Raw genomic sequence first — 27,127 nt, forward strand, 5'->3', positions numbered from 1 at the left:
TCCGAGGATTCTTATTGTCCTCCTATTTTTATTTTCTTGTAAATTATTTTTACAGATATTCTTTTTTAATTAATGATGATATTATATTATTTATCTCATGATCGTATCTACAATTATATATATACATATCATTGGTTGAATTAATGGGTCAATTTGTTACGTGCAAAGCATATTCATTTTAATAATGCAGTGAAAGAGAATATTTTTATCTTTATGTGCTTTTTTTTTTATTCCTTATCAATATCAGTTCATACTTACTTTCATGATATTTGTTGACGTATTCACACCAACTTTTCTAAAGACGAAGAAGAGAACAAAAGCAAAGACTAAACAAAAATAATAAATCAATAATAAATAAATGACAAAGGAGATTGTGATAAAGTACAAATAATGATGATTCAGAAGAAAACGAGAGGAAAGATGAAAATAAAAATATTAGACCAACGATAAATAAGAGACAAAGACGATTGTGATAAAGTACAAATAATAATCGATGGGATGAAATTTATTGTAATCTTAATTTTTAAAAATTTCAAAACGTTTTATAAGAATAAAATAAAAATATTATATGAAAAATAAAAAAAATATTTTTATAGAAATTAATAATAATAATAATAATTTATGAACATCATACTTTGGCCCCATCTTGCAATCAATAAAAGCCCAACTGGTGACCAGACACTGCCCCCAGCACAGACAAAGAGAAGTGCAAGAAAACTGGAAAGAGTACAGAACTCATACACAGGGAGTGCAGTGATATGATGATGATGGAAAGAAGAAGAAGAAGCTTTCTTAAAGGTTGTGCGGTAGGCGGAGCAACACAACATCTTTCCCACTAAACTTTTGCTTCCACCATACAAATCATTTGTCGAACAATGGAATGGTACAAACGAGCTGTTGGCCATTGAGGGAAAACAGTTCACGCTGCATTCCCTCTAAAATATTCTTCAAGTAATCACACACACAAACCACTGTTTTAAGAAGCAGAATTTGCATGGCATACATGATATACTATGTTACGATCCCTACTGACATTATTCACACACGAACAGAGTCCACAAAATTGTTGAAGGCGTACATGGTGATTATTTTTACCCATCGGTAATTATACTGCGGTGGCCGGAGTTGCCCCGTCGTCCTGCCTCTGTTCCCTCAAGAACCTAAGAAGCGTCTCCGCCTGCGTGAAACGAACCTCCACGTGAGTACGCAGAATCCAACGGGAAAGCAATGCAAGAAGGGAGCATCTCCTCCGTTCCGACAGGAAGATTACCTTGTGCTTGGCCCGCGAGGAACCGGTCTGAGAGAGCGCGACGAGGGGCGGGATGACGCCCTCCCCGACGACGAGCCCCCGGTTGCGCTCGCTGTCGGCGCAGAGCTGGAGCAGCGCGTGAACCGCGAACTCTCTCCCCCTCGTTGGCCCCGCCTCAACCGCATCCACCAGCACCGGGATCCCTCCCGCCTCCACCACCGCGGCTCTCCCCTCCGGCACCGCCGCCAGGCTGCCCAGCACCACCAGCGCCTTCTCCGCTGTGCCACCGCCGCGCTCGGCCACTAGCTCCACCAGCGGCGGCACCGCCCCCGCGCTCACCGCCCGCTCCTTGTTCCGCCGCGCCGAGCACAGCTTGTACAGCGTCGTGAGCGCATCCTTCTTCCCCCGGCTCGTCCCGCCCACGAGTAGCGCCACCAGCGGCGGGATCGCCCCGCACGCCCCGATCGTTGACCGGTTCTCCTCGACCATCGACAGGCTGAGCAGCGCGCACGCCGCGTTCTGCTTCGCCACCGCTGTCCCCGTCCGCAGCGCGTACACCAGCGGCTTGATCGCCCCCGCCGCCATGATGGGTCCCTTGTTCGCCTCCTCCAGCGAGAGGTTCAGCAGCGCCGTCACCGCGTTCTCCTGCGCCGCCGGGTCTGTGCTCTTCAGCAGCGGCACCAGCGACGGGATCGCCCCCGATGCCCCGATCAGCTCCCGGAACTCCGACCGGTGCTTCGCCAAGAGCCGTATCCCCGCCGCCGCGGCGCGCTTCTTCTCCGGTGACGATGACCCCAGGCCCTCCATGCATGCCCTGACCGCCGGCTCCACGCTCTCGACCGAAGTACGCTCCACGATCTCCGACGAACCAAACCCCAGCCCAAGCGCCTCGAGGTCGTCCGGCCCGGCCGCCGCGGGGATCGTCGGAGCAACCGTCCTGGGGACGGACGCCAGCCGCTCGAGCTCGCCGGAGATGTCGGAGTTGACGCTAGAGCAGTCGGAGAAGTCCCGCGAGAGCTCCAGGAGCTCAGCCGCCGACTCCACGGAGGCGGCGGCGCACTTGGGGTCGGAGGACCGGGGTGGCCCGACGGCAAGCTCCTGGAGCTGGAAGTCGACGACGGAGTCAGTCAGATTCTCCGACACGGCAGCGGAGCCAGCCGCCGGTTGAGCATCGGGAGGCGAGTCGCTCCGGAAAACGTTGGAACGCACCGTGCGCATGGATCGACCTAGGGAACGCTGAATCCTCGCGGAGGAGGTGCAGTCGCCCTCGGAGGAGTCGCCGAGCAAGACCATGGCGTTCGACGACTCGAAGCAAGGGGAATGATCAGATGCTTAAGGGACAGGCGTTCGAAGACAAATCCATGAATCTTTAACTGTTTGTGAGAGCCCGAAACGAGGAGAAATATGCCGACTCCATGGAAAAGGAGCTCGAAATGGGCCGCGAAAGGGCAAGCAGGTAGTGGTGGTGGCGGAGGCTGCGACGGCGGACGGATACGGCTTTAATTCGTTACGGTTTCGGGAGCTTAGAGTCCGCGGGCTATTTAATGACCATTTTTGGACTTTTCTTGCCCTTTTTTTATTTAAAATTAACCCAAATTTACACACACACACACACTATATATATATATATATATATATATATATATATATATATATATATATCAGAATGATACGAGTCGGACCGATTCTGATTCGGACATTGGAATGGAGGCGTCAGCCCACAGAGCCGTTACTTTCTCGCACAGGTTATGGTACGTTTTTATATCCGCTTGTCGTAGGACACGTCAGTATGTCTTCGGCCACCGACATGTACTCTGTCCCACATCTTTTACTTCCCTCCTGTCTTTACACGTCACATCCCAATTAAATCCCACATGCAGTATGAATTTGCTAGAAGAATTCATTTGATTCAGAGAGTTAAAAGTCGATGTATATTATGAACTAATTAGAAGTCTCTAATGTGCCAAGTCACCATGTAACGGACAATCTCATGTCGCATGTTAGACATAATTATTTTCATTACTCTTCGTATAGATTGATTGGTATTTAACCCATATGGATTAGTATTTATTGTTAGACTTGATTATAATTATTTAGATACAACAAATGATTCCATCGGTTAAACAATGCGAGCACATTATAATTACTTTGATAAGACAATCTGAAGCTACCACGTGTCCTTTCACGGTGGTGATGATGATGATGATAGGGTCCAACATTAGAGTTTGAGAGGCCACAGCTTCCTTGGCCCGGCCCATCTGGCGAACCCTAAAACACGGAGGCTAAAACCCGCTGGGGAAGGGAAGGGGAGAAAGGATGGCGAGCACATCAAGTGTGGTTGCACCGAATCCGGAGGCGGAACCGGACGCCGAGGAGTCGAACCGGAACCCTAACCCTGTCGCTCCTCCCGCCGCCCGCGTCGTTTGCCTCCTGAGGTTCGCCGGTGACTCGGCTGCCGGAGCGTTCATGGGCTCCGTCTTCGGTTATGGTGGGCTTTACCCTTCACTCCTCTCTTCGTCTTTCTCTCCGATTCTCCTGTACGTCGATGGTTTTCCCTCATTTTATGTCTCTATGATTTCGGAATCCTGATGGCAGATGGGTGGTGATCGGCTAATGCGCCCATTTGCTCGTCGATTCTTTTGTCTTCGATGCAGTTTTTGGGATTTATTCGATTCGCTACTTTAGAGGAAAGATTTTGTTCCACGAACTTCTCCTTTTGACTGTTTTTTGGATTTCTTTTGCAAGTGTTTCATCCGAGATTCTTATTGCAATCTTTTCTGTGGTATGGTAATCGGGGCCAGGCTGAATATATGTACATATATAGCATTCCGTCTTGTCAGGGTCTATATTTCATGGCATTTAGGGTTTCAAGAAGTAGATTGATGGCTGTGGAAGTCTTCTTCTACAAAAGCTTTTATGTGAATGTTTACTACATATTGTTCCCTATTGATTGATAAAATGGGGGGATTGTTTATTTAAAATGCTTGCTTATGCAAGGCGCGCAGTTTAGTTGATTAATAAGTGAGGTTCGGGTACTTGGATCTTGTCATTCCATTGAGCTCTGCTTATGGCGACATAGTTGGTTGTTGATTATGATTTGATGATTTTTATAATCGTCTCACAAAGTTGATGAAGAGTATACCAGGAGTGCAGCCCAACAAAATCTATCAAGAACAGGCTGCCTTTCCCAAAGTTCAGATTTTAACCTTTACCACTTCATTGATAACATAGGAAGCAATTTATTGGTTATATTGGCATAACTTTCATGCATTTATATTTTCAACTTCTTGGTCAAGCATTTCGTCAAGATAGATATAGAGGCCATTTCTTTAGTAGGTTGATGTTGAAGCTTCTTAAAAGGGTATACATTGTTGACTTGAACAAAACTGAGATTTAGATTGCTTGATAGTAACCATCAGACACCTTTTTGGTTGTCATTAGGAGACCTAGAAAATGAGAGAAGAGGTTGGTGTCTCTTCTTTGAGTTGCATAATTTTCGCTATAGTAGGTTTACTCCTGTCAAGCCTTTTGAAGGTCCATGGCATTTATATATACTTCAGACTTGAAATCAATATTTCTTTAGTAATTTTACTCCTGTTATGTCTTTTGAAATCCATCTGGAATTATATCTACTGCAGCTTCTTCCCATCTATGTCATGATTATTTATGCAACTTTTATCATTAGGTAGCTTCTTGACTGGTTTTCTTGAGAAGGCTTTGTAAGAAATTGTAGTGGCTTCTCAAATTCATTTTATTTCCATGGATTATCTACTTTGGACATTTTCATGGCATCGCAAGAGATCACATGCAATGTTTGCTTTTCAGGAAAGGGTATGATGAATAAAAGAGGTTTCAAAGGTTCCTTTGCTGATGCTGGTTCTTCTGCCAAGGTGTTGTCTACAGCATTAATTATTTGGTTGTCATAATATTATCCTTTGATTTCTTATCTGCAGTTTTCTGTTGTGGTATCATCATACTATATTTGGCTTGTTCTTGTTGTTTCTATATCCTTTATCATAATTTAGTTTCACCACTGGAAACATTTCTTGGCAGCAGGGTGATAATGTCTGACTTGTTTTCTTTACTAGACATTTGCAATCTTGTCTGGCGTTCACAGTTTGGTTAGCTGCTTCCTGAAGAGACTGCGAGGAAAAGATGATGGTATGATATCTTTGCGTCTGACACTTGTTTCCTTTCGTAAATGAGCAGTTTAATTAGTAGTCTTTCAATTTTGCTTTTGCAGTCATCAATGCAGGTGTAGCTGGTTGTTGCACTGGTCTTGCTTTAAGTTTTCCAGGTACTTAATTCTAGATATATTTTTTTTTCCTGTAGAGTGTATCTATTTCTAATGGTTCATCATCTTTTATGGAGTTTAGATCAAGAGAGCATTCTAGTCTTAAAGAGTAATTTGCTTCCATGAATTGCTGCCGCATTTGCAAGCAAGATTCTGTCCTTCAATTGACCCATATGAACAATATATCCTTGTGAAGACTTGTCTTAGTTATGTGGTTTTAGTTAATTGGCCAAAATCTCAGGAAGTCGGAGTTGAAACTTTCTGACTTTGACCAATTGGGGAACTCAAAGTAATTAAAATTTTATATAGTTGAACAGGTGGAAGTCCGAGTAGTCATGGGTTGCAGATTTGATAATGGCATTTAGTTGTTTGCTCGTAGTTATTGTATCCTTGCAAACAAGCAATCAACCAAATTTGTGAGAACGGTATTCTATGTTGCTCGATTGGTTGATGCATCGTGAAAAATAAAGACCAAATTTTGGTCTGTGTAATCTCTGAACTGAAGAGGGTTACAGCCATAGATCTTACATGAATGAAGCTTGCAAATAAATTTGCTTCGGTTCACTACATTTTCTTTGTTTCTGACACTTTTTATTGTCTTCCAGGGGCACCCCATGCTTTGCTTCAGAGCTGCCTCACCTTTGGAGCCTTCTCATTCATCATGGAAGGACTAAACAAGCAACAGACCGCATTGGCAAAATCGTTTGCTTCTGGCAACGAGGTTGTGGACAGCCCAAAGAACGTGCTTCCTCCCTTCACTCTTCCTCTTCCACCCAGTGTCATGGAGGGCTTTTCTTCCTTCCCTCTATGCTTATCCAAGCCCAAGAGCTCCATCACCGGGTGATCGCTGCAAAATACTAGAAAGCTCAATTTGCTCTTGTTTTCTTTTCCGCTACTATATGGATCAAAATCTTGCCTATGTAAAATCCAGTTAGGGATAGAATTGTTGTAACCAATTGCATTCTGCCCTGCGATTCAACCGAGCTATGCCATGAATCGTATGAACTCAAGATCATTGCTGTACATGTCATCAGTAATCCCAGATTTTTCTTTGCGTTTCTGGGTGACAGTATTTGCTGGGTTGAGCTCTGAGTCATGTTGTTATACGGTAGTAATCTACTCCTAAAGCAATTGCTAGCAAGATGATAGATAAGGCAAAATACAAAATCAAGTGATTAATGTACATTATAGCATATGACATGATCAACACAAATGAAGATGATCATAGTTGTTGTATATAACTATAAGAAACAACTTACATGACACACACACAGCTACATAATTGAATCCTGTTAATCCAATGTATATCCCTCAGAATGCCTGATATCCACAAATCATGAACTCACTGGTTCCTCGACCTCAGCCTTCGCTGAGGGAGCACCAATCATTCACAACTCTACTGCAGGTTCAGATTACTAAACTCGTCATCACAGGGACATCCGAAAACAGGATTCTTTATATGTCTATACAGCTACAAATTAAACGGAGAAAGTTTACCTAAAGATAACATGAAATTCTAAGTAAAATCACATAAATAATGGCTACGGCATTATTTTAAGGACAAGTGGTAACCTCCACGCTAGTCCTTAACAACATACGTAAGGAGTGCACAAGCAACAGTGGGATGCCATTTTATCGAACACAAAGACGACACGGTGTGGGTTGTTTTAGATGCTAGAAAACCATACCTCGAGCAAAAGCTTGATGTTGCCAAGGGAGCACCTCCACTTGCCGCGACTTGGCTACACTTACCTAAGCACCCACTCGAGTGCTTCAGTGGTGACCGAGACGAAATAGCTCCCTCGCTTCATGTTGGAGCAAGAGAGGACGCGCGCAGTGCGTACCCAGCAACGTGGAAAGACGGGGAGGAACATGGGCGGGTGAGCGAGCAACGAAGGGTCTGGGGGAGGAGGAGGAGAGAGCGGCTATGGAGTCCAGGAATGAGGGTTTCTCATCGACCGTTCTGGTTTAGGGTTTGGGTTTGTGTGTGCATCAACCGAGAGAGTTGGGCCGGGCCGGACCGGTATGGGTTCAAGTTATGATGCTCAAGTTGCACGCACCCATCGCTCGTCTTCTATTTATTTAGAACAATCTACTTTCATTTGTTTCTTAATTATTGGAGTAGGAGTTGATCACCTCTTCTATAATTTTCCCGAGAATATTATATGCTTCACGAATCATGAGAAGCTCTTTTAATAGTTTATGAACCTGTAATTTGTATTTATTCTCACTTTTACTTCCCGTTTGATAGGTAAAATATGACACTATAGATAGATATATGACCACCGTGTGATTACATGTGGCCAACGGGCCGATCATTGATAGACCACGTTCTTCATCGTGTCTAACACATAATGGTTGAATCTTGAGATGCATGATCATCACGAGTGATAGATGATCGAACAATTACTCATTCGATAGTAAAATCAATTTGTGTGACAAACACTACGTTATACCCCCATCCAAAACATCATACATTTTTCATTTGTCATCGATGATCCCAAGTATGCATAATAATCGTCTCCGAGGTCACATATAAAAGGGACCCATAGATACACTCTCAAACACAAATGATCATCAGTTCTGATCGACTATTTCGGTTAATTTAAATCTTAAATTATCGATGGGACATTTGTTAAAAATACTTTCGACTATATATTTATATAATTTAATATATAATAAACTGTAACCCTGAATAAAATAGAATTAGAGCCGATCTTGATTGATTGAAATCATCTTTCAAGTTGGAACAATGCGCACCAACACTGTTCGATCACTTCATGTCATGTATCTTTATGAGAAGGGGATGATCTACTGTGAGCAATAATAAGATCCACATGTCTTCAGCTTTTGATTTAGATAAGGTAGGTGTCCACAACATGGTTTATTCCGAATAGTACGACCATAGCTTTATCTTAAACTCAAATGATATGAATCGAGGATAACCACGTCGGGTTATTATAATCTTTCTCCTCCATCCCATGTTCGTGTTAGGTTAGGCATGATGGATCATCAATCCCCTCTCACGCCATATGGGATAACGACACATATCCCACCCGATCCGATAAATAAAGTAAAATGCTTTATTCGGTATGTTAGTTTTTTCTATGACATACTTTTTGTGCATGAAAAATATCAACCGATGCCAAATTAAAATATAATATGTCACCTTAAATCGCATGTCTCAAAATAAGTAAAATTCAATAATACAACCGAAAAATTAATAATTAAGTGACTGATAATATGAATTTATTTATAAAAAAATAAATATAATATGAATATTGAAGACAGATCCACATCTCATCAAGCCATCACACGGTTAAAAGTAAATCGGAATCATCATTTAATTTAAATTCAGATAACGATGAATAATTTGGTGTGCGTGGGATTCGATGCGCCAACCTTATCCAACAAGATATCAAATTTCACCCACTACACGATAAATCCGAACCCAAAAGGTTATCGTTAAAAGAGCGGCACGTGTCCCTCCGATAGCCGCCTGCGGGCCCCTCAGTTCACCCACGCGTCACTCCTTCGGTGGTCGGCCTGGCTCGTCCGTGCCTGCTCTCCAAGGACGCGTGGCGAGGGGAGGCGTGCTCCGCGACGCCATCCGCGCCGTGCTCCCCAGGCCGCCGAGCTGCCACCCCGCCCCACGACAGGAGCAGCGCCCACCCCCGACGCCAAACCGTCCACGTGTTAGCAGCACCTTCACGCTTCCTCGTGGGCCCCGGTTTGACGGGGTGGTTGGCGCGTGAGGCGTTCGTCCCTCCCGTTCGCTTTACGCGGACAATAAATATCTCTTCGATTTTACCGGAACACCCCTATGGCGACACACAGGTGGACGGTGACGATAGGCGGCGCGAACCCGCTTTCCTACCCCACGATGCTCTCCGTGGGTCCCGCACGGTAGCCTTGTTTCTCTAGTAACGCGTAGGTGGTATGCCTCCGGGCAACGTCGCGAAACGGGAACTGCCGCTCGCCCCTGTTTTCCAAATACTTCTTGATAGTTTTACTACATGAGGTAACGTCTGATAAAAGAGCACTTTACCTTATTCGGTATAAAGAGCAGCGTGGCATCCATCTGAAAAATGACCAATATACCCCTATCATCAACGTCTCATCACATATTTCCGGTTCTAAAGCGGATAATTACGGGATAATTTTCGAGGATAGGGCCGTCATTGTGCCAATGCCGGTGGGCAGTGTGGTAATATCAGGATTTGGATAAGCAAGTAAAGGTGGAAAGGAAAAGTTCAAAGAAGTGAGCGAAGACTTAAAGAGACGTTGCTTCGCCAGATCGTTTCCGCAAATTTGCTCCCCGGAGCTTTGATTCGTCCTGCGGGATGGACCTGCGCAGAAGTCGATGGACGGAGGAGGTCGCTTGTTAGGGTTTTATGTTTCGCTGGGGGGAAACGCGAAAAGGAAAAGGCTTCTAGGTCTTGCTTGATCTGATTGGTCCTCTCGACATCGGAGCTGCTGCAGTTCAATTGGAGCACTCGTCGATCGCGGTTTCAAGAGGTCAGTTTCTGTACGTCGTGCGTTTCTGGTGACAGAATTGCTAGATTAAATTGGCCATGGTGTTGCTATTTTTTTCGTTTTCTTGGATTTTTGTTGGCTTATCGATTCTTACTGGCTTCGGGTTCTGTTTGCTGCTGCTCTTAGATGTCGTTTTCTTTGTCCCTCGTGGATTTTCGATGGACAGAGAAATTTGTTGTCGAGAGAGATATATATATGTATTTGGCACTAAATTTGGGATTTCTTCGAACGTGCCTCTTAATTTTTGTTTTTGGCTCGAGTTATTTTGTCTCTTATTCCAAACCTTATTGTGTCATGAAGGAATCCGACAGAAAGCGCAGTAGTCGGTATTTTTTAAAATGTAAACTGCTGAAGAATTAGGGTTTTAGACTGTCAAACCGATTGTTAGTCTGGCTTACGGTGTGGCCTTCTCTTTCAGTGAGATCCTTGGAAATTTTTGGCAATTATTCTCTTTTTTGGTATCAGAAAACAAGAATTTTTTGGGTTCGTATGCAATCTTTTTTGTAGTTTTACCATCTATTTTTCTGTTTCGATCTCTGTTCTGTTATTCTTCCTTTTCTTATTCTGTTGCTATATGTGGTACACCGTTTATCCAACTAATCTGTAAGAATAGTTGTCTTTGAAGGATTGCACAGAAGAATGGAATCACGTCCGGGTGGTACAAATATACTAGATCCAAGCGTACAAACTGCGATACCCGCTACAATCAGTGCTCAGCCCTGGTGGTGCGGTCCTGTTTTTGCTGCAGTAAATACTTCTAAGTCACCAGTAGTTGGAACCGAGGCCGGCCAATTACGACTGAGTCATGGCCTGGATGATACAGGCGATGTCAATAAAGAGGCAGATAGTATGGGCACAAAGCCAGGTTCTTTAATTAATTTATTTATTTATATACACTTTATCTTTGTTTTGTTATTATATGTAAATTCCATGTATACTCTGTTAATTCCTTTTTAGATAAGTATTTTGGCCACTAGGTTGATCTTAGTTTCAGCTTATCTATGGAAATTGTTTACGTTTACTTGATGCCGGCCATTTGTTGTAGGATGTATTTAATGCAAATCTCAAAGAAAGTAATTTTTGATGCTAGGCTTTAATGCAAATCTCAAAGAAAGTAATTAAGAGTTTCTTGTAGTTACCTATAGCTTTGGTTGCATTATGTTTGAAGTTGCACCGTAGGGAATGCTTTTGTCTCTTGCAGAAACCACTAATCTAGGTGTTTGTTTTGGAGATTGTACATTGTTGAACTTGTACTAGAACTTAAGCAGAAGATGTTTCTTTAAATTAAGATTTCGTTTCATTATCAGATGGGGGCCTAGGTGAGAAAAACAAGAGTCTTCAGCCTACTTCAAATGCCATTACTTCGATGATGCCTGAGATTCTTTCACCACATACCCAGCTGGAACTTGGTCAATCAATTGTGGGCAATCTCTCGCTCATTCTATTCTTTACTTCTTTTCTTGTTTTTGAATTGTAATATCTACTATGAACCAAAGGATTTTTCTCTTCAGTCTCATGTAACATTAAGCTATAGTTGATGACTTAGGGTAGCTCTTATATTTTTGTTTGAAAAATGTCATGCTGATATTTAGATCATCTAATGTAATTTTACAGACTTGTGCTACGTATCCATTTGCTGATCCTTATTTTGCTGGCCTAGTGGCTCCTTATGGAACTCAAGCACTAGTAAGTATGTCAGATATTTGAGTTCTACTGCTGATTTCCAGTTATCACTTGTTGATATTGGAGCTTTCTTGGATTCAGTCTTACTATCATTCCAGAATAAGTTGATGTTGGCTTTGTGCTTTTGTCAATCTGGACAATTGGCTCAGGAGTAGGCAAACTTAATTCAAGATTAGGTTTCAATCATTTTGGATTAGCCAGAAGTCAGTGATTTTTGTGAAAGAACCTTGCTGATGTAGTTGACTTAGTTCCCATCATTTTTTTCAGTATAGAAAAAATCTGAATACATCATTTTTGCAGTCACTATTTTCTATTAACAACCATAATTTCAAATGTAAATGAGCCAGCTTTAGGTGTGCAGTTCTAATTATCAATCCCATCAGCTAGACCGTGCGTATGATCAGTGGTTTGTACATTAAATTTGTAGTTCATTTTTTCTTCTCTTAACTCATGACACTCGTGCCTGTTTAACAACAAAAACAAAAGTAGATAGGAATCTGTACCTATGTGGGTATTCTTTTACATTTATATTTGTTGACACTGAAGTAATTCTTGATTCCTTCTATTTTTACGGTCCTATTGAGTATGGAAATTTTAAGTTTGTAACCTGTTTACACAGTTCTAAATGCCAGCATTTAGTAGAACTTATTGTTAGTTGCATGTGGGTCAAATGTTACAGGTGCATCCTCAGATTATAGGAATGCCTCACCCTCGCATGCCTTTACCTCTTGAAATGACAGAGGAGCCAGTTTATGTTAATGCAAAGCAATACCATGGAATACTCCGACGAAGACAATCTCGTGCGAAGGCTGAACTTGAGAAGAAAGTTATAAAAGTTAGAAAGGTAACATTGTTGACTAAAGAAATAATAAGCTACTAACCACTTATTTACCTCTTTTTCTTATTTATAGTATACTTTTTTTCTTTTCAAGTATTTGTTATGTGTCACATTATGTTTTCCACACATATCTGGCTATTTTTCATTGTTCTTTATCGAACAACCTCGAACTTTGATTTAAGTACCAGGAAGATGTGCTTAATGACATAATCCCTAATTCTGTGGTCATACGTGTGATTAAATGGATAGGAAAACTTGCAATAATGGATAAGAAAACCTTGCATTGACCAAGAATGAGGCGATATGATGTAGAGTAGGTGCTCTTGAGTTAAAGTCTCCTATTGATGATTTATTTCAACTGCATAAACATTTAGCTGTCTAAAGTTCTTGGGCTACATAGTATATAGAAAAAAAGGTGCTGCAACTGTCACATGGGGTTATTTATGTAACAATGATCACCAGTGTGCAGCAATAAGTGTTTGGGTGTGCAATAGTGCTATTCCAAGTGGCAATTTGAAATGAGAACCTTCATATGAATAGTAGATATTCCAAGTGCACAGCCTATAGTCAAAAATTTGATTATAGTTCTTCATGCAAACCTTGATATGTGATGCATGCACATAATTGCTCTTAAATTCTTAAACAATAGGCATTTGGTGATTTATAGTATATGTAGGATTTGGAATCATGTCATGTGATTAATTAAATAAGTTTATCAACAACTCCTGTACTGCTCTTGCTCTCTTTTCACAGGTAAATCTTTCTGCACTTACCATGATGGTTCCATGGGTTCTTTGTGTACTTGGTTGTATATCAAAGTACGAAGAATTTTTTGTTCCTATTACGAGGCCATAATTCATGTGTTTGATATTCAGGCTTCTGTGTCATTGGTTATACTTGTTCTTTTTCCTAGATTTCATTCCTTAAATGTGTGCTTTAGCCCCTAGCTCATTATTTGGTAACTTGGGTAACAACTATATCTGTTATTGACTTAGTTGCATGTCCTTGTTGATGCTATCTATTCACAATAGTATAGGTATTTCCGCCTTCTGCAAATGCTTCTGAATGAAAATCAAATTTGGTTCTTGTGCAATTTCTAAAGTGATCAGCAAAATCACTAGGCTTTAGTGGCATAGTTTGGTTATATACAAGTTTGGAAGACTCACAAAGCTATCACGAGCAAAGTCTGAAGGGTTCTAGATGTCTATTTTATTGGATTTTTAGATTTATGATATTTACGGTATTTGGAGGAGTCTTCCTGTCTTTAAGAATTTTGTGAGCTATAAATAAGGATCCAGTATTGGGGTTCTGTGGTGCTATGATGGCTTTGAATTCATGAAATTTTGTGTTTCTATACATTTCTTTAGATTGGATTTTTGGAAGATATTAGGTTTATTATTTTTCCACATTCTCCTTGCTTTGTAAGTACAAATAAGAGTTTAGTTGCCTATCTCTCCTTTGTCATCCCCTCACCTATCACAATCTTGCTATCAGTTTGCCTTACTTCATAATGCTTGTGGCCAAGAAGAGTTTAGTTAAATCAAGTCTAGCAAACCTCTGATCAGGGTTTATTCTTAATTTTAGCATAAAATTAAATCATACGTACTGATTTGTTAACTAGGTCTGTCCAGGCCTCCTGTTGTTTTGAATCATTGGCATCTTTCATGTATCTTATTCTTTACTGGTTCCATGAAGTCTGGATCCTTCTAGCTCTGTTGGAACTTTGAAATTTGTGGCTGCACTGCACATTTCCAAAAGAAGCTAACATTCCTACATTTGAAGTTGAAAGTCTATGAAGTACTATTGGTTTGTCAAGCATTATCGATGCAAAATGAGATTTACTATTGAAGGAGTGAATGAAAGAGAGAACTCTCGGCATGCAAGCATTGTCAGTCTTCTACTTTTTGATGATTTTTTTTTTTGGCATTTCATGTGTAAGTTATTTTGTCATGCGCCTTCACATATCAAGTTTTATCTTTTTGTTTTAAGCATCTAACTTACACAGGGATTTGCCTTCTTTAAAATTTCACATGCTCTTGTCGGTGTTTAGTCTTAAATTTCTACTAATATTGTACTTACTGGGTCCATCTAAAATAATTTGATATAAACATTACTTGTTCCATTGTTGGTGGATAATTGCATCCAGCTCCATTAGTCGATTTCAAGTGCATCACATTTGGTATACTAGGTCTCTCATCTTCTCTACATGTTCTTATATGGCCCGTGGTAGCGTTTATTGCACATTTCTGAATCCTTTTAACTGGCCTAAATGGCCATTATTTATTTATCTTCCATATATATATGGGAGCATTTCATCCATCGAAAGAGTTAATTAATATCTTCACATTTGCAGCCGTATCTTCACGAGTCACGTCACTTGCATGCAATGAGGAGAGCTCGGGGTTGTGGAGGTCGTTTTCTGAATACAAAGAAGACTGATGATGGTGCTGCTAAAACTGAGACACACGAGGGGTTAAATCCTAGTTCACCTCCTCTGATGCCATTAGCTATCTCCACTAATTCACTGATTTCCAATTGCTCTGGTAATGCCGATCCATCGAGAATCATGCAGGAAGGAAAACTCGAATCAAAAGTATCTGTTGGTAGAAAAGATGGCTACCAAGAGCAGTCTGGATCCCAGTTTTCACAAAACGAAGACTATGCAGGAAAGCAGCGAGCTGGCATCCTGGTGAATCAGCCCCCTAGTAGGGCTGTCGCCACACAGTGATGATCCAGGTTGAGCGATGGACGGTGCTTGCAGCATTGCGCTACGAATTAAACTGTCTTGTTCCGAATTTAGTCCCATCAGATCCTCACTTTCTGGTCGACAAAAGCAGCAGGAGCGCGATCTGAAAGCTCAGCCGCCTTCTCAAGGGAAATTCATTGATAAATCTGATGCTTGCAGGCAATTCATTCTTGGCTTTTATCTTCTCCATTTTCTTTTCTTTCCCTTTGTATCTTCTGCAGGTTTGTCGTCATGTTACAGGTACTTTGTATCGTTTCTCAGGTTCTTTAGGCTCATGTCAACTGTGAAAACTCAATGTTAAAACTTAACGATAGTGCGTCAAGTAGCTTTACTGTTGTGTCTAAACAAAAGAACACGAATCTTGTACTTTGATCCATGCTTGTGAGCTTCCAACATCTAAATTCCCTCTGTTGCTGATCCAGAGACTTTGTATTTGCTATGTTAAACATGAAGTTCTCATATACTTCATTTATGTACTTTCCAAGTATGATCGTATGGAGACACTATAAAAATATTCAGATAATTTTCTCTATGCTTTCTTTCAGTGGATAGGAAGTGTGACATAAAATTTCATGATCATATTCTTCTGCTTTTGTGGCAAATCTATGCTGTCATCAATAATTAATATCATTTTCATCAGTTTTTTCACCTTATTAAATAATTACTTGGGATTATGTAAAAATGTTGTTTATTGTTTCCTCAGTTCTTAAAGAGTTAGACGGAGACCAAACTGAACGAAACATTTCGAAGCCATAACAACAAACAAGAGGGTGCAGACAAATAATTACAGAAGCATCAATCGAGCTCATAAAAACCAAGTTAAATTGATTACGGGGAACACACAGTATCGACTGTTCACTGTAAGTCAACGTTCCTTACAACCAGTCAACGACAGAATTGATGGATCCATGGAGCGCCTCACCTGCGGCAGATCCTCGCCGTCGGCATGGTCACGCATATCGGGGCATACTTCTTCTTCGCCTCCAGCGTCCCCGCCTTCGGCTCCTCCTCGGCGACCGCTATTCCACGCCCGCCGACGGCGCACACCGCAGCCGCAGCCGCGGCAAACATCACGGCTCTTCTCCCGGCACTTCCTCCGTCGTCGCGAGCCTCGTGACCGGGTTTCGCGGCGTCTGGGGTCTTGGCGGCCGCCTTGGCCACCATGGCGCTCCGCCGGCGGTTGCTGGATGCCCGGTCGGCGACGCTAGCGGCGCCGCTGAGGAAGGAAGCCATCATGGTGAGCGATGCCATGTCTTCGTCTCTGGTGTCGTCACAGAACTGGTTGGTGGCTGAGACGCTCGCAGTGATAAGAAGCGCGTGCAGGTGAGAGGAGATGGGGCGCGTAAGGTGGCAATTCGTCTTCCCTTATCTCAGTGCATGATCCGTCCAATGACGTGCTTACACGTCGGATTCTATCGCAGCGAGAACTCGAGGCGTGCAATGTGTCTCCACGTGGCAGTATCATATTTTTGCTCTACGCTATTTAATTAGATTTATAATTTGAATTGAAATCAAAGTATTAAAGTTATAACAATAAGATTGAGTTGGACATTAAATCGTATTAAGTTGGCAAATATGTCAGTGTTAAGAATTTACTTTCGCTATGAGGGCGTTTATGAAAACATGAGTATTGTTACGTTGCTCTACTTAGGATATAGACACGAATATTTGTAGTACGAGGGTGTATGAGCAATAGAACAAAGTACACGTTTTCGTTGATTTGAAGGGTGTTTGCGCAAATTAGTGACTTCCATGAGAGTAATATATGAAAACAAAAACGTTTTCTTTTGTCTACCGAGAATATATAGTATAAATACCTTTTATAACAAGGGTGTATGTGAACAAAATGAAAATATAAATGCGTTTACTGTTGGCACAGATCTCGGCAGGCGACCGAAACCCTCGTCGGTGCGCCTCTCACCACAGGTCGCGACCCTCCGTGCGGACTTCTCTTCGCCGGCTTCCGGCAAATAGAGGGAAAGGAGAGGCAACAGAAGAGACCGATCCAAGGCGTTTTTCCTCAGAAGAAGACGCGACCGGATAATACGAGTACGATGGAGTCCGCCGAGGAAGCGGAAACCAAGGGTTCCGCCTCGCCCCCTCCCTCCGCCACCGCCGCCTCTGCCGCCGTCGAAGCGGAGGGCGATATGGAGGAACGGGAGCGCTATTCTCGCGAGATCAAATCTGGACTCCATCCCTTAAAGGTACCCCTTCGATCGCATCTTTCCATTTGCCGGCCCTCGTTGCCACGATGTCGCTTGCAGTCCAACATGAGCAATATTAGTTCTTCTGGTTTGTTCTCGATTGGTATGGTTTCTAGTGATATGTGAGTTGATTAGGTTATCTATTGGCCGATGAGAACTGGATTAGAGCTTATCTTGCATTCGGTCGTTTGAGTGCTTGTCCTCTGTGAAGAGAGAAGAGGTCTCTTCTGAGTAGGAATTACTGATATGTTGGGGATACGGAAGCAGCACTCGAGACCAGTATAGTCTGGCTGACGTGGTTTACTCTGGGCATCGACCTCAGCTGCTTGAAGATCTTGAGTTCTACTTTATTATCGTAGTGATCGTCTTGTAATTGGTCCATTCTGGATTGAGGTTTTGAAATTTCAGAGAATTTTGGGTGGCTAGTGAATTAGAAAATAAATGTGGACGCAAATCTAGTCTCAGATTGTTACCTAGCACTTCTGTTATTTACGAAACTGAGAGAGTTCTATCGAGTGTAATCACATGATTTTTGCTAGTTTGATGATCTTGCTATTTGTTTCGATGACCTTTGCTGAATCTTTGAGTTTTTTATCCAAATTTTATATTTTCTTCTAGATAATGAAGGGTTTTCTGTTTTCATTCAGCATAAGTTTGTGTTCTGGTATACTCGACGAACACCTGGAGTGCGATCGCAGACATCATACGAGGATAACATCAAGAAAATTGTGGAATTCAGTACTGTACGTTACCTGACTTCAACATGATTATACTGCACACATGCTGAAGGATGCCGCAATTTTTATTCTTATGATGGTATTTCAAATGGTGGAACTCTAACATGGTTGGCATGTGAACATGATGTATTTGTAGGTTGAAGCTTTTTGGGTTTGCTATTGCCATCTGGCACGTCCTTCATCACTCCCGAGCCCAACAGATCTCCATCTTTTCAAAGAAGGCATTAGGCCTCTGTGGGAGGTATTTTCCTTTTTGTCATAGTGCAAGTAGGGGGCTCTCTGTTTTTTTTTCCCCTTCCATGTGTTTAATAACCTTGAAGACAACTTCAGGAAACTAAATTATCATTTTTTTGTTGTTTTAAAGATATTCTTTGCTGAATGGTACTTTAAATTGTTCAGGATGCTGCAAACTGTAATGGTGGCAAGTGGATATTACGGTTCAAGAAAGTAGTTTCAGGTCGTTTCTGGGAAGACTTGGTAAGTGAAATAGATTTGTTGTTTCTTTTACCTATTCATGTTTTGTGCTGGAAACATTTTGTTCCTATCTTGTTTGTTGGTACAGTTTGTTCGTAACACATGATTGCACCGTTGCTGATCACAGCTTGTTATCCATTTGATAAACCTGAATGTTAAAAGATTGCATGTAGGATTTTCTTTTAACCAATTTTGGTACCGATTTCTGTTCTCTTGCCACAAAAGTCATGTTCTTATGTATTGTATCCTAAGGTCCACCTTACTGAAATGCACGCCTTCATTACAGCATGTGGCTGAAATTTTTTAATCATGTGATGGCAGTTAAGTGAACTTAAAGTGATCCTCTTCCTTTTCCCTTTTCCCCCCCTCAAAGTCCAGTTTGAGTGGATTAAGTTGAGATTTTCCCTAGATTAATTGTTGTTTTGGTTTTGGATGACTTATGCACTATCACGGCAGCTCTAGTTAAAGTTGTCTGACCTCAACCTTTTGCAAGCATGTTGTAGGTTTGAGCAAGGTTTGCTGTACTGCCCGAGTTGGTATGGTACGAGTGGTATGTACCGGTACGACTCGCTTGAGTCTCTGTCGGCATGCCTTGGTGTACCATGTGTTGGTACACCGATACAGACCGGTATATACTGTGTCGACAAATCTCCAAGATGGGTCTGGTACCTGGAATGACGAACCCCCTTTTGAGTGGGCTTAGCCCAATTTACAGTCTAGAAGGTTTGTTCATGTTAATTTGGTTGTCTACAGTAACTCAATTCAACGCAGTCATGCTCTTTTAGCAGTTTATGCTCTCAAATTAAATATGTGACAAGAAGAACAAGAACACTTTTATAATTACTTTGATGTATGAAAAAGAAAGGTACTATATCACGTTTAATCTGTTTTATTAAACAAGAGGGTTAGACTTACTAGGACAATCATTAAGCTTTTAATATAAACATTCCTAAACTCAACAGAGAATAAAGCTTTCAGAAGATCTTAGATCAGAAGTATAATCTTCAAGCTTGTGTAATTTCATGGAAGGTGCTGACTTTGGACTTCCTCAGACGTTTAGATGTTCAGAATTTCATGGAAAAGGCTTTGAATTGTTTAGATGCTTAGGTTAATCAGACATTGAGAATATTACCCACTGTATGCATCCTGAGAAATCCATAGTCTAGAAGGCAGCATCAAAGTTTTTAGCTGGTCTGCACTTATACAACCACACTTCCTCAAGAAACTTTTGAAGATACAATACAGAATTTTAGATAGCTTCACCTGATGCTCGAGATTTCAGTCATTGTCAAGGTCAATCAAATCTGAATAAAATTAGTAAGATGCTGATCCCTCTATATTAATATTTGAAGGAACTAGATTAAAAATATGACACTGTAAGTTCAGAATCTCATGGAAGGATCTGACATCCAGTTTTTGAGAAGGTTCAACTGATTATTAAAACTCCTAGACTCTTCATCCCCCACTTCCAAATCTTTAGTGACATCTATCACTTTATATTTTTGCGCTGCACTCTGTCGAGGGAAATAAATACTTTGTTTCTTCAAATACAACTGTCATTTTCTTTGTTTGGAAGATTTCTCTACATCTTTGATAAGTTCCTAGAGAACCTTGATGGATTTTGAGGTAATTTGTTGGAGTTGTATTGTGAGTTTCGTCAACCAAGAGTGTTGATTCATCAGATTTTATGGATCTAGGCATTGTTATAGTTTTTTATCATAGTTTCTTGCCTGTAGTTTCTTTTTACTCTCTATTTGAGTTTCAATTTCTAGCTTTGGTTTATATCTCCACTTAATAATTTGCTACCTGTAACAATATGTAAGCTGCAATCTACCCACTGTAATATACTGATTGCATGTGGAACCTATGTCATGGTGCCATGTCGACCAGAACATTTATAGCATATTGTCCTTAAGGTTTAAAAAAATGAATGTATTTTGTAGAAAGTTGGTTGTTGCACAGTGCATGTGCAGTTGTGAGGTGCATGTGTGGCTGACATCAACAAATACTAAATGTAGTTGAAGATGAGGTGAACCTACACAATAACATGTAAAAGTTAAGAGACTGATGGAATATTAAAAGAAAACTTATAAACTATGATCCATTAATGTATTAAAATCATAAACAATTTTTTGAATGATATTAATAATTAAGAACTTACTAGTGAAGTAATACCTAAAAATAATACATCAAGATTTGATGGACTACTAATCATGGGACATCTGATGAAGGAAATGAATCATAACAATGCATTTTTTGGCAGTTGGACATGGTTAGACTGCATAGTCCTTCACAATGTATATTAGGTCTAAGTGGGGTGCTCATGATGCATTTGGGGTCCAATGCAGCCTCGATGACTGTGTTCTAGAACTATAGTTGTCCCAAGGATGAGGGGACAAAAGCCCGATCATGGAAGCCACTAGTTCCATGAGGCAAAAGACACAAATTTACCTGATCATGGTTTACTGAAATATGTACCATACATGTCACTGCCATACAACCAAATGCCAGTAAGGCCTAAATGATCTCTCCTTGTGACCTTGGAATACGATATATATGCCAATATGTGAAAATTTAAAGAGGTATTGTTGTTGATCGGTCCGTAGCATGTGCTTATTCTTGTAAGGGTTACAGACACGTTTGATGGATGTTACATCCTTGAATTCTGATTGAAGTACATTGCATACTTGATGAGAGCTACCAAGGCTTTTGAACGCAGGTAACACACCTGTAAAAATAATGAATAGCAACAAAACTGAACCATACGATCTTGTTATGTGCTTAATTAAAGGATCTGCTGCTTGGTAAGTGTCGTAGGATTTTCAGATCTGCATTTTTTCTGGCATCTATCCGTAAACTATTTTCATACTAGGTGAAGATTGTACTTGCAATTATTATTTAATTTTTAAACATGATGATGATAGGTAACTTGAAACTCTCTCTCTATGATATCAAGATTCTTCTTTCACGAGATCCTTGAGTTTTGAATAAGGTTATCTGAGCTTCTAATATACTTGCTAGTCAATCCATTTGTAGGTATTGGCATTAGTTGGTGATCAACTTGACTATGGGGATGACGTCTGTGGTGCTGTACTGAGCATTCGTTTCAACGAGGATATCTTAAGTGTTTGGAATCGGAATGCATCAGACCACAAGGTTCTGTATCTTCATCAAATTGACCTTATAAATGTTAATCTTATTCTAGTTTATAACATACATTTTGTATCACCAGGCGGTGATGGCCCTGAGGGACTCCATCAAGCGACACCTAAAACTGCCTCATAGCTACCTGATGGAATACAAGCCGCATGATGCTTCTCTGCGTGATAACTCATCATACAGGAACACTTGGTTAAGAGGATAGCCATAGATGTCAGAAACCAGAATGGGCCATGTTGTGAAACAAATTGACGTTTCCCTTTCCACTAAACGTTGGAACTGTTTGTGACATATGATAAGATACTAATGACTCATATTTCATTCCTCCTGCATTAAGTTAGACACTTGTTTCTACATGTAGAACCATACATAATATGGACGCATATTTATTGCATGGTTATAAATGATTTCACATCTGCACACCTGGTCTTTTTGCAACAGTTAGATCCCAGATAATTAATATACTTGGTTTGCAGCTAGTTTCAATTATGGTGTGGCCCCCCACCGGATTCTTTGCTTTCTTTGATGCTACCTGTGAATCTTCATCTATATTTAAATTGAAACCTTCAATACTTATGATGAGCATTAAGTAACCTCAGATCAAACAGCAGATATTACCATGATAAGAGTAGTCTTATAAATGACGGAACTATTTAATATGAACTTTCGATGCTTTGGCATATGTTCAACGAGGAGCTGAATACTACTAACGACGGTGTGTTTCTCATATCTGTCGCATGACATTCATTTATTTATCCTTTTTTGCTCGATTTTTGCAGAGATATACTGATCGATAGACGCCGAAGCGTAGAAATTTCCAAGTCAAAGCTGAGAACGTTGACCGACGGAAGCAGAGCCTCGCTTCCCGTCGTCATCCTCACGAATTATGGCGCGACGAGAGGGAGCCTCCGAGTAAACAAAACCGACCGCTCCCTACTTGCCCACGCGCTCTCACGCACTCGCCATGCGGCCACTGAGATAAGTCAGGTGGGTCCCGCGCGGTGCTATCCGTACCCATCCCAAATACTCCCAATCGGTTTCAGTTCACTTAATACTGATTTATAAGAGTCTCTTAATCTTCGAAAATATGATTCATTTAGGATTTAAAGTGGCAAACATGTAAAACCCTTGACTGCTCGGAGGAACCGTCTCCCTTCTAGAAGCCTTCCTTGCCTGCACTCTTCCATTCTTCTTTGTTTCGATCGAATCCTTAGGGTTTTTGGCCGGAACCGACCAACCCCGTGAGATTACCCTTCGTTCTCCGATCGGATTAGGGTTTTTGTGAGGCTTTAGCCTTTTAAGGCGATGCTGGGGTCGAGCTTGCAGCTCGGCCGCCGGCATGGGGAGGACCGGTTCTACACCGCTGCCATGGCTCTCCGGGGTCATCACCAGAACTCGTTGAGGACCCGGAGCTCCGCCGCCGCATCCGCTGCTTTCTTAAACCCCGCTCTTTTGCCGGCCTTCAAGGACAAGCCCGTGGTCGGAGACCGCCGGCAGCTGGAGGACCGATCGTCTTCATCTTCAGCACGGGCGGCGGATGCTTGTAATCTGGACCGCTTCCTGGAGTCCACCACTCCATCTGTTCTGGCTCATTACCTGCCGAAGGTTTCCGATTTCTCCTCTTTCATCCAGTTTCTAGTATTCTTCTTAATATTTGTTGGTAAATTTTCGCTTCCATGTACGATTAATAGACGACGATGAGGGATTGGAGGACCTGCAACGTGGAGTATAGGCCTTACTTTATCCTCGGAGATCTGTGGGATTCATTCCAGGAGTGGAGTGCTTACGGTGTTAGCATTCCTTTGGTCCTGGATAGCGGAGATTGTGTTGTTCAGTATTATGTGCCTTCCTTGTCCGGTATTCAGTTGTACGGTGAAGCAACTAAGCAAGGAATAAGCACTGGGTATTGTTCATTTTTTTCCCAGAGTATTTTGATCTGTTCATGTCAGCTTTATTTTCTATTTACTTTATTTAGCTGCTAGCGGAAACGAAAAGATGGAGTCCATGATTTATGGTTGGAAGATTTAGTTCTCAGTACCATATGGTTTGTGTTTAAATTGCATCCATGTTGATGTCTGAAAATAATCAGCAGTCTCAGTTTCTTGCCATATGATCACCAACTTTATCTACTTTAGTATTTGAATCTCTGGTGGATATAGTAACAAAGCTGCACATATAAGGATTATGCATTCTAGATTTGTTATTTTGGAGAACATTATTGCTTAATCTCTCAAGAAATACAGCTAGATTTTGTAATGAACAATTAAGGTGGGCCATAAAATTGAACTCTCGGCTATCGGTTCTACTGCAAGAACTGCAAATCTTACTGAATGCTTAACCTGAAAGTCAAATAAACCTTGATTGATATTAGTCCTTCTCGTGATTTCTTTCTTTTCCTTCCGTGGACTGTCTGAACTAAAACTCTCAGATGTTCAAACCTTACAAATTTCTCCATCTTAACTGCTAAAATTATAACTTCATCTGCTGTTAAGTCAGCAGTTCCATCCATCACTTTTGTCCATGAAAACCTTTAAATTTGGATAGATCTTGAATTTTTGTGTAACCTTGTAGCGATAATTTTCTGCTTCTTATGCTCTCATTTGATGAAATTATTTGATATTTTTGTCAGTTTGATGTTACTTCCAACTCACTTCTCGTGTGCAGCAAATATGCCATTGGCATTAGATCAAGCAGTTTAAAGAATCTGTTGATTTCACTATTGCTTGCTAAACCTGTTGTACTTTATATGGAATACCAATATCGGACTCTAGAGTCTGTCCTAGGTGCTCTGTCAAAACTGCAATAACTGTATGATGTGTCGCAGCTATGTTAGTTGCAAGCTGTAAGGTATAATGATCACATTTGAGGGGCATCTTAGATCATTGTTTGTTCCAGCCTACTGAATTGATACATAACCTTTATATTCCCCCAAAATCTAGTTGTCATGTTGTGCTCGTCATATTACATCGTAACCCTTGGATGATTCTAATACTGCAGCTGTGATTGTGTTATGAACTCTGTTATTAGTAGCCAAGTTTAGTAATATGGTGTCCGTGTTGCAACTAAAGTCTATTTGCACCGTAATTCGTGTTTGGAAGAAGTAATGGGAAGTGTAAAAGTTAGTGTTTACCCTGATACTCTGATTTTTGCTCCTAGCACAAAAAGTAGTTGTTGCTTCCCTTACTAAAGAGCTGAATATTCATTTCACTTGAATTATTTAGAGCTAATTAGTTTCTAATTTTATGATAAAGAATGACATGAAGGATGTTATTAAGAATCAAGTTCAGATTCAGACCATTGGAGTTGTTGAACAAATATTGCCTTTTGAAATTACTCACAAGTGATAGACGTGGTATCTAATGCTAAAATGGTCATGATTTGACATGTGTAGCCCTTTTAAAGAAAGTATATAGGTAACGAAGTTTACAATTCATCATGTCACAGAATTCCAATTATTAAGTGACTTAAGTCATCTGTATGTTTTTTGCATCAGTATCTGCCATGAGTAATTATGTGAAGATCCTAAACATACAAGGACATTGAGAAACAAAATGGATGGTTCAGCGCATGAGAGTTCCACCAATACAAGACTTGAGTAGAGTCAATGTACATGGAAATGGGTCACCCCACACGAGGCTTCCTCCAATACAGGACTTAGGTGCGGTCAATGCACATGAAAGTGGTCCAACGCACGAGGCTTCCTCCAATACAGGTCTTCAGTGGAGTCAATGTACATGAAAATGGATGACCCAATGCATGAGGCTTCCTCTAATACAAGACTTGGGTAGGGTTAATATATACAGCATTAGTCATCCTGGTAAAGAGGTTGTTTCCATATCTTGGAACTTGGTCACCCGTATTGCAAGGAATAAAAGGTCACATGATTGGATTAATTATATAATATTGTAATACTGTTCAATTTATAGTTATGGATCTTATAAATATGACAGTTTTACTTGTTGCATCCATGGCCATTTCAAGGTTTATTTCAGTATGTCTATTAATTTAACCATTCCTTTCTTGATTTGCTTCTATTTCTTCGAAAATTAGCTCTTAAGCTCTAAAGATACATCAGAATGGTTTCAGTTTTTGGATGTTCAAGAGTATATTTGCAAAACGAGCCTTTTGCTTTTGGCATGAGAAAGGTGAGCTGTGGATGAAAATATTAACAAGTTAAGTATACTTGTAACGGATTTTAGTTGGCTTGGTTGATGGCTAGATTTGATCCAGTTGCATAGTTTTGTTCAGGTTCTACATGTCTGGAGTTAAGTCATCATTAGAGTTTTGTTTGGATTAGAGGGGCCTAATTATAGTCTATTGACATACTTTTAAATGATCAAATTCAGTGCTGGAGACCAACATATAAGATAGATGGTAAGTATAGAGTGGGCTTGGACTGCTGGCAATCTGCAAAACTCGACGTTTTGCAGATCCAAGGTTACCCTTTTTTACAAAACATTGTACAAAATGAATGGGTAGGATATGGTACAAACTGTCGGTACAACACTGAGAGACTCACTAACTGGATTTTGCCAGCTTGCAGCTGAAATACAAGACCATCAACATAGTCTGTTAGAGAAGTGCAAAACATTGTTTCCACACTAACGTTCATCAAAATTGTGGTTGCTTCACATGACAGTCTGTAGATATTGCACATCTAGATAAGTATCCCTTTTGTTTGGAGGAAACGTTCAAATTTATCGATTAATGAAAATTTTTAAGTTCAACAGCTTATATGTTGAATACTTTGGATATGTGATGACGATTCATTTGAAAGTTTTTCTTCTTTCTTTAACACCTCCAGTCTTTAGTATGTTTAATCATGGAGCATCATATATTTACTTTTGCATTTCTTTACACTCCATTTTTTAAACATGTTCATATATATTCATGAGATTTGGTTTTCCAGGCTATTCTGCAATATGAGACGAGAGGAGGAGAGTGATAATGACTGTTACCAGGATTCCACTAGTGATGGAAGTAGCCATGGTGAACATTTCTCGCTAGAAGAAGGGTCTTCAAGTGATGAGGGTGATGCTGAAAACTCTCAAGGTTGCCTACTCTTTGAATACCTTGAACAAGATTCTCCTTATCATCGTGAACCTCTAGCTGACAAGGCAAGCTGTACCCAGTTGCTTCTGCTATAATGTTATATTCATTGCTAGCACTCATCCTGGTTCATTCCAGGTGTTAGATCTTGCATGTCA

The 27,127-nt window shown here is 40.9% G+C and overlaps 6 protein-coding genes and 1 long non-coding RNA gene across 12 annotated transcripts in view; 4 read left to right on the top strand and 3 right to left on the bottom strand.

Annotated features, from left to right (window-relative positions):
- Positions 1-770: 770 nt before the first annotated feature.
- Positions 771-2,773, bottom strand: LOC103981158 (U-box domain-containing protein 4-like). The gene is made up of 2 exons (XM_009397779.3): positions 1,271-2,773; positions 771-1,177 (listed from the first exon to the last, which is right to left on the bottom strand). Exons 1-2 carry the CDS (start codon positions 2,540-2,542, stop codon positions 1,106-1,108), a joined length of 1,344 nt encoding a protein of 447 aa, XP_009396054.2. The 5' UTR covers positions 2,543-2,773; the 3' UTR covers positions 771-1,105.
- Positions 2,774-3,509: 736 nt separating this feature from the next.
- On the top strand, positions 3,510-6,603 carry LOC103981159 (mitochondrial import inner membrane translocase subunit TIM22-3). Its single transcript, XM_009397780.2, has 5 exons — positions 3,510-3,737; positions 5,075-5,139; positions 5,338-5,410; positions 5,493-5,546; positions 6,149-6,603. Exons 1-5 carry the CDS (start codon positions 3,566-3,568, stop codon positions 6,385-6,387), a joined length of 603 nt encoding a protein of 200 aa, XP_009396055.2. The 5' UTR covers positions 3,510-3,565; the 3' UTR covers positions 6,388-6,603.
- On the bottom strand, positions 6,002-7,677 carry LOC135636141 (uncharacterized). The gene is made up of 2 exons (XR_010495823.1): positions 7,232-7,677; positions 6,002-6,390 (listed from the first exon to the last, which is right to left on the bottom strand). It is a non-coding gene; the product is annotated as an uncharacterized LOC135636141 (long non-coding RNA).
- Positions 7,678-9,803: 2,126 nt separating this feature from the next.
- Positions 9,804-15,767, top strand: LOC135583106 (nuclear transcription factor Y subunit A-7-like). 6 transcript variants are annotated; one of them, XM_065147728.1, is made up of 6 exons: positions 9,804-10,061; positions 10,693-10,944; positions 11,387-11,499; positions 11,694-11,765; positions 12,418-12,606; positions 14,954-15,767. In XM_065147728.1, the coding sequence occupies exons 2-6, from the start codon at positions 10,719-10,721 to the stop codon at positions 15,326-15,328; spliced, it is 975 nt and encodes a 324-aa protein (XP_065003800.1). In that variant the 5' UTR covers positions 9,804-10,061; positions 10,693-10,718; the 3' UTR covers positions 15,329-15,767. The 6 variants fall into 6 exon arrangements, with proteins under 6 accessions (XP_065003800.1, XP_065003801.1, XP_065003803.1 ...); XM_065147729.1 differs by having other exon boundaries at positions 10,705-10,944; XM_065147731.1 differs by having other exon boundaries at positions 10,715-10,944.
- Positions 15,768-16,148: 381 nt separating this feature from the next.
- On the bottom strand, positions 16,149-16,647 carry LOC135636140 (photosystem II 5 kDa protein, chloroplastic-like). The gene has a single exon (XM_065147736.1). It carries the CDS (start codon positions 16,595-16,597, stop codon positions 16,265-16,267), a length of 333 nt encoding a protein of 110 aa, XP_065003808.1. The 5' UTR covers positions 16,598-16,647; the 3' UTR covers positions 16,149-16,264.
- A 565-nt stretch (positions 16,648-17,212) lies between these two features.
- LOC135636139 (eukaryotic translation initiation factor NCBP-like) lies at positions 17,213-22,340 on the top strand. Its single transcript, XM_065147735.1, has 6 exons — positions 17,213-17,550; positions 18,198-18,293; positions 18,424-18,528; positions 18,687-18,764; positions 21,798-21,917; positions 21,994-22,340. Exons 1-6 carry the CDS (start codon positions 17,401-17,403, stop codon positions 22,123-22,125), a joined length of 681 nt encoding a protein of 226 aa, XP_065003807.1. The 5' UTR covers positions 17,213-17,400; the 3' UTR covers positions 22,126-22,340.
- A 673-nt stretch (positions 22,341-23,013) lies between these two features.
- LOC103981164 (uncharacterized) overlaps positions 23,014-27,127 on the top strand; it is a 5,499-nt gene continuing 1,385 nt past the window's right edge. The window contains exons 1-4 of the mRNA XM_009397787.3: positions 23,014-23,525; positions 23,612-23,823; positions 26,830-27,037; positions 27,108-27,127. The exon at positions 27,108-27,127 is cut by the window's right edge and continues 66 nt beyond it. Coding sequence (XP_009396062.2) covers positions 23,226-23,525; positions 23,612-23,823; positions 26,830-27,037; positions 27,108-27,127 — 740 coding nt within the window. The 5' untranslated portion in view covers positions 23,014-23,225. The remainder of the gene's footprint in view (positions 23,526-23,611; positions 23,824-26,829; positions 27,038-27,107) is intronic.

The sequence above is a fragment of the Musa acuminata genome, chromosome BXJ3-4, assembly GCF_036884655.1.
Source record: "Musa acuminata AAA Group cultivar baxijiao chromosome BXJ3-4, Cavendish_Baxijiao_AAA, whole genome shotgun sequence".
NCBI classification, from domain to species: domain Eukaryota; kingdom Viridiplantae; phylum Streptophyta; class Magnoliopsida; order Zingiberales; family Musaceae; genus Musa; species Musa acuminata.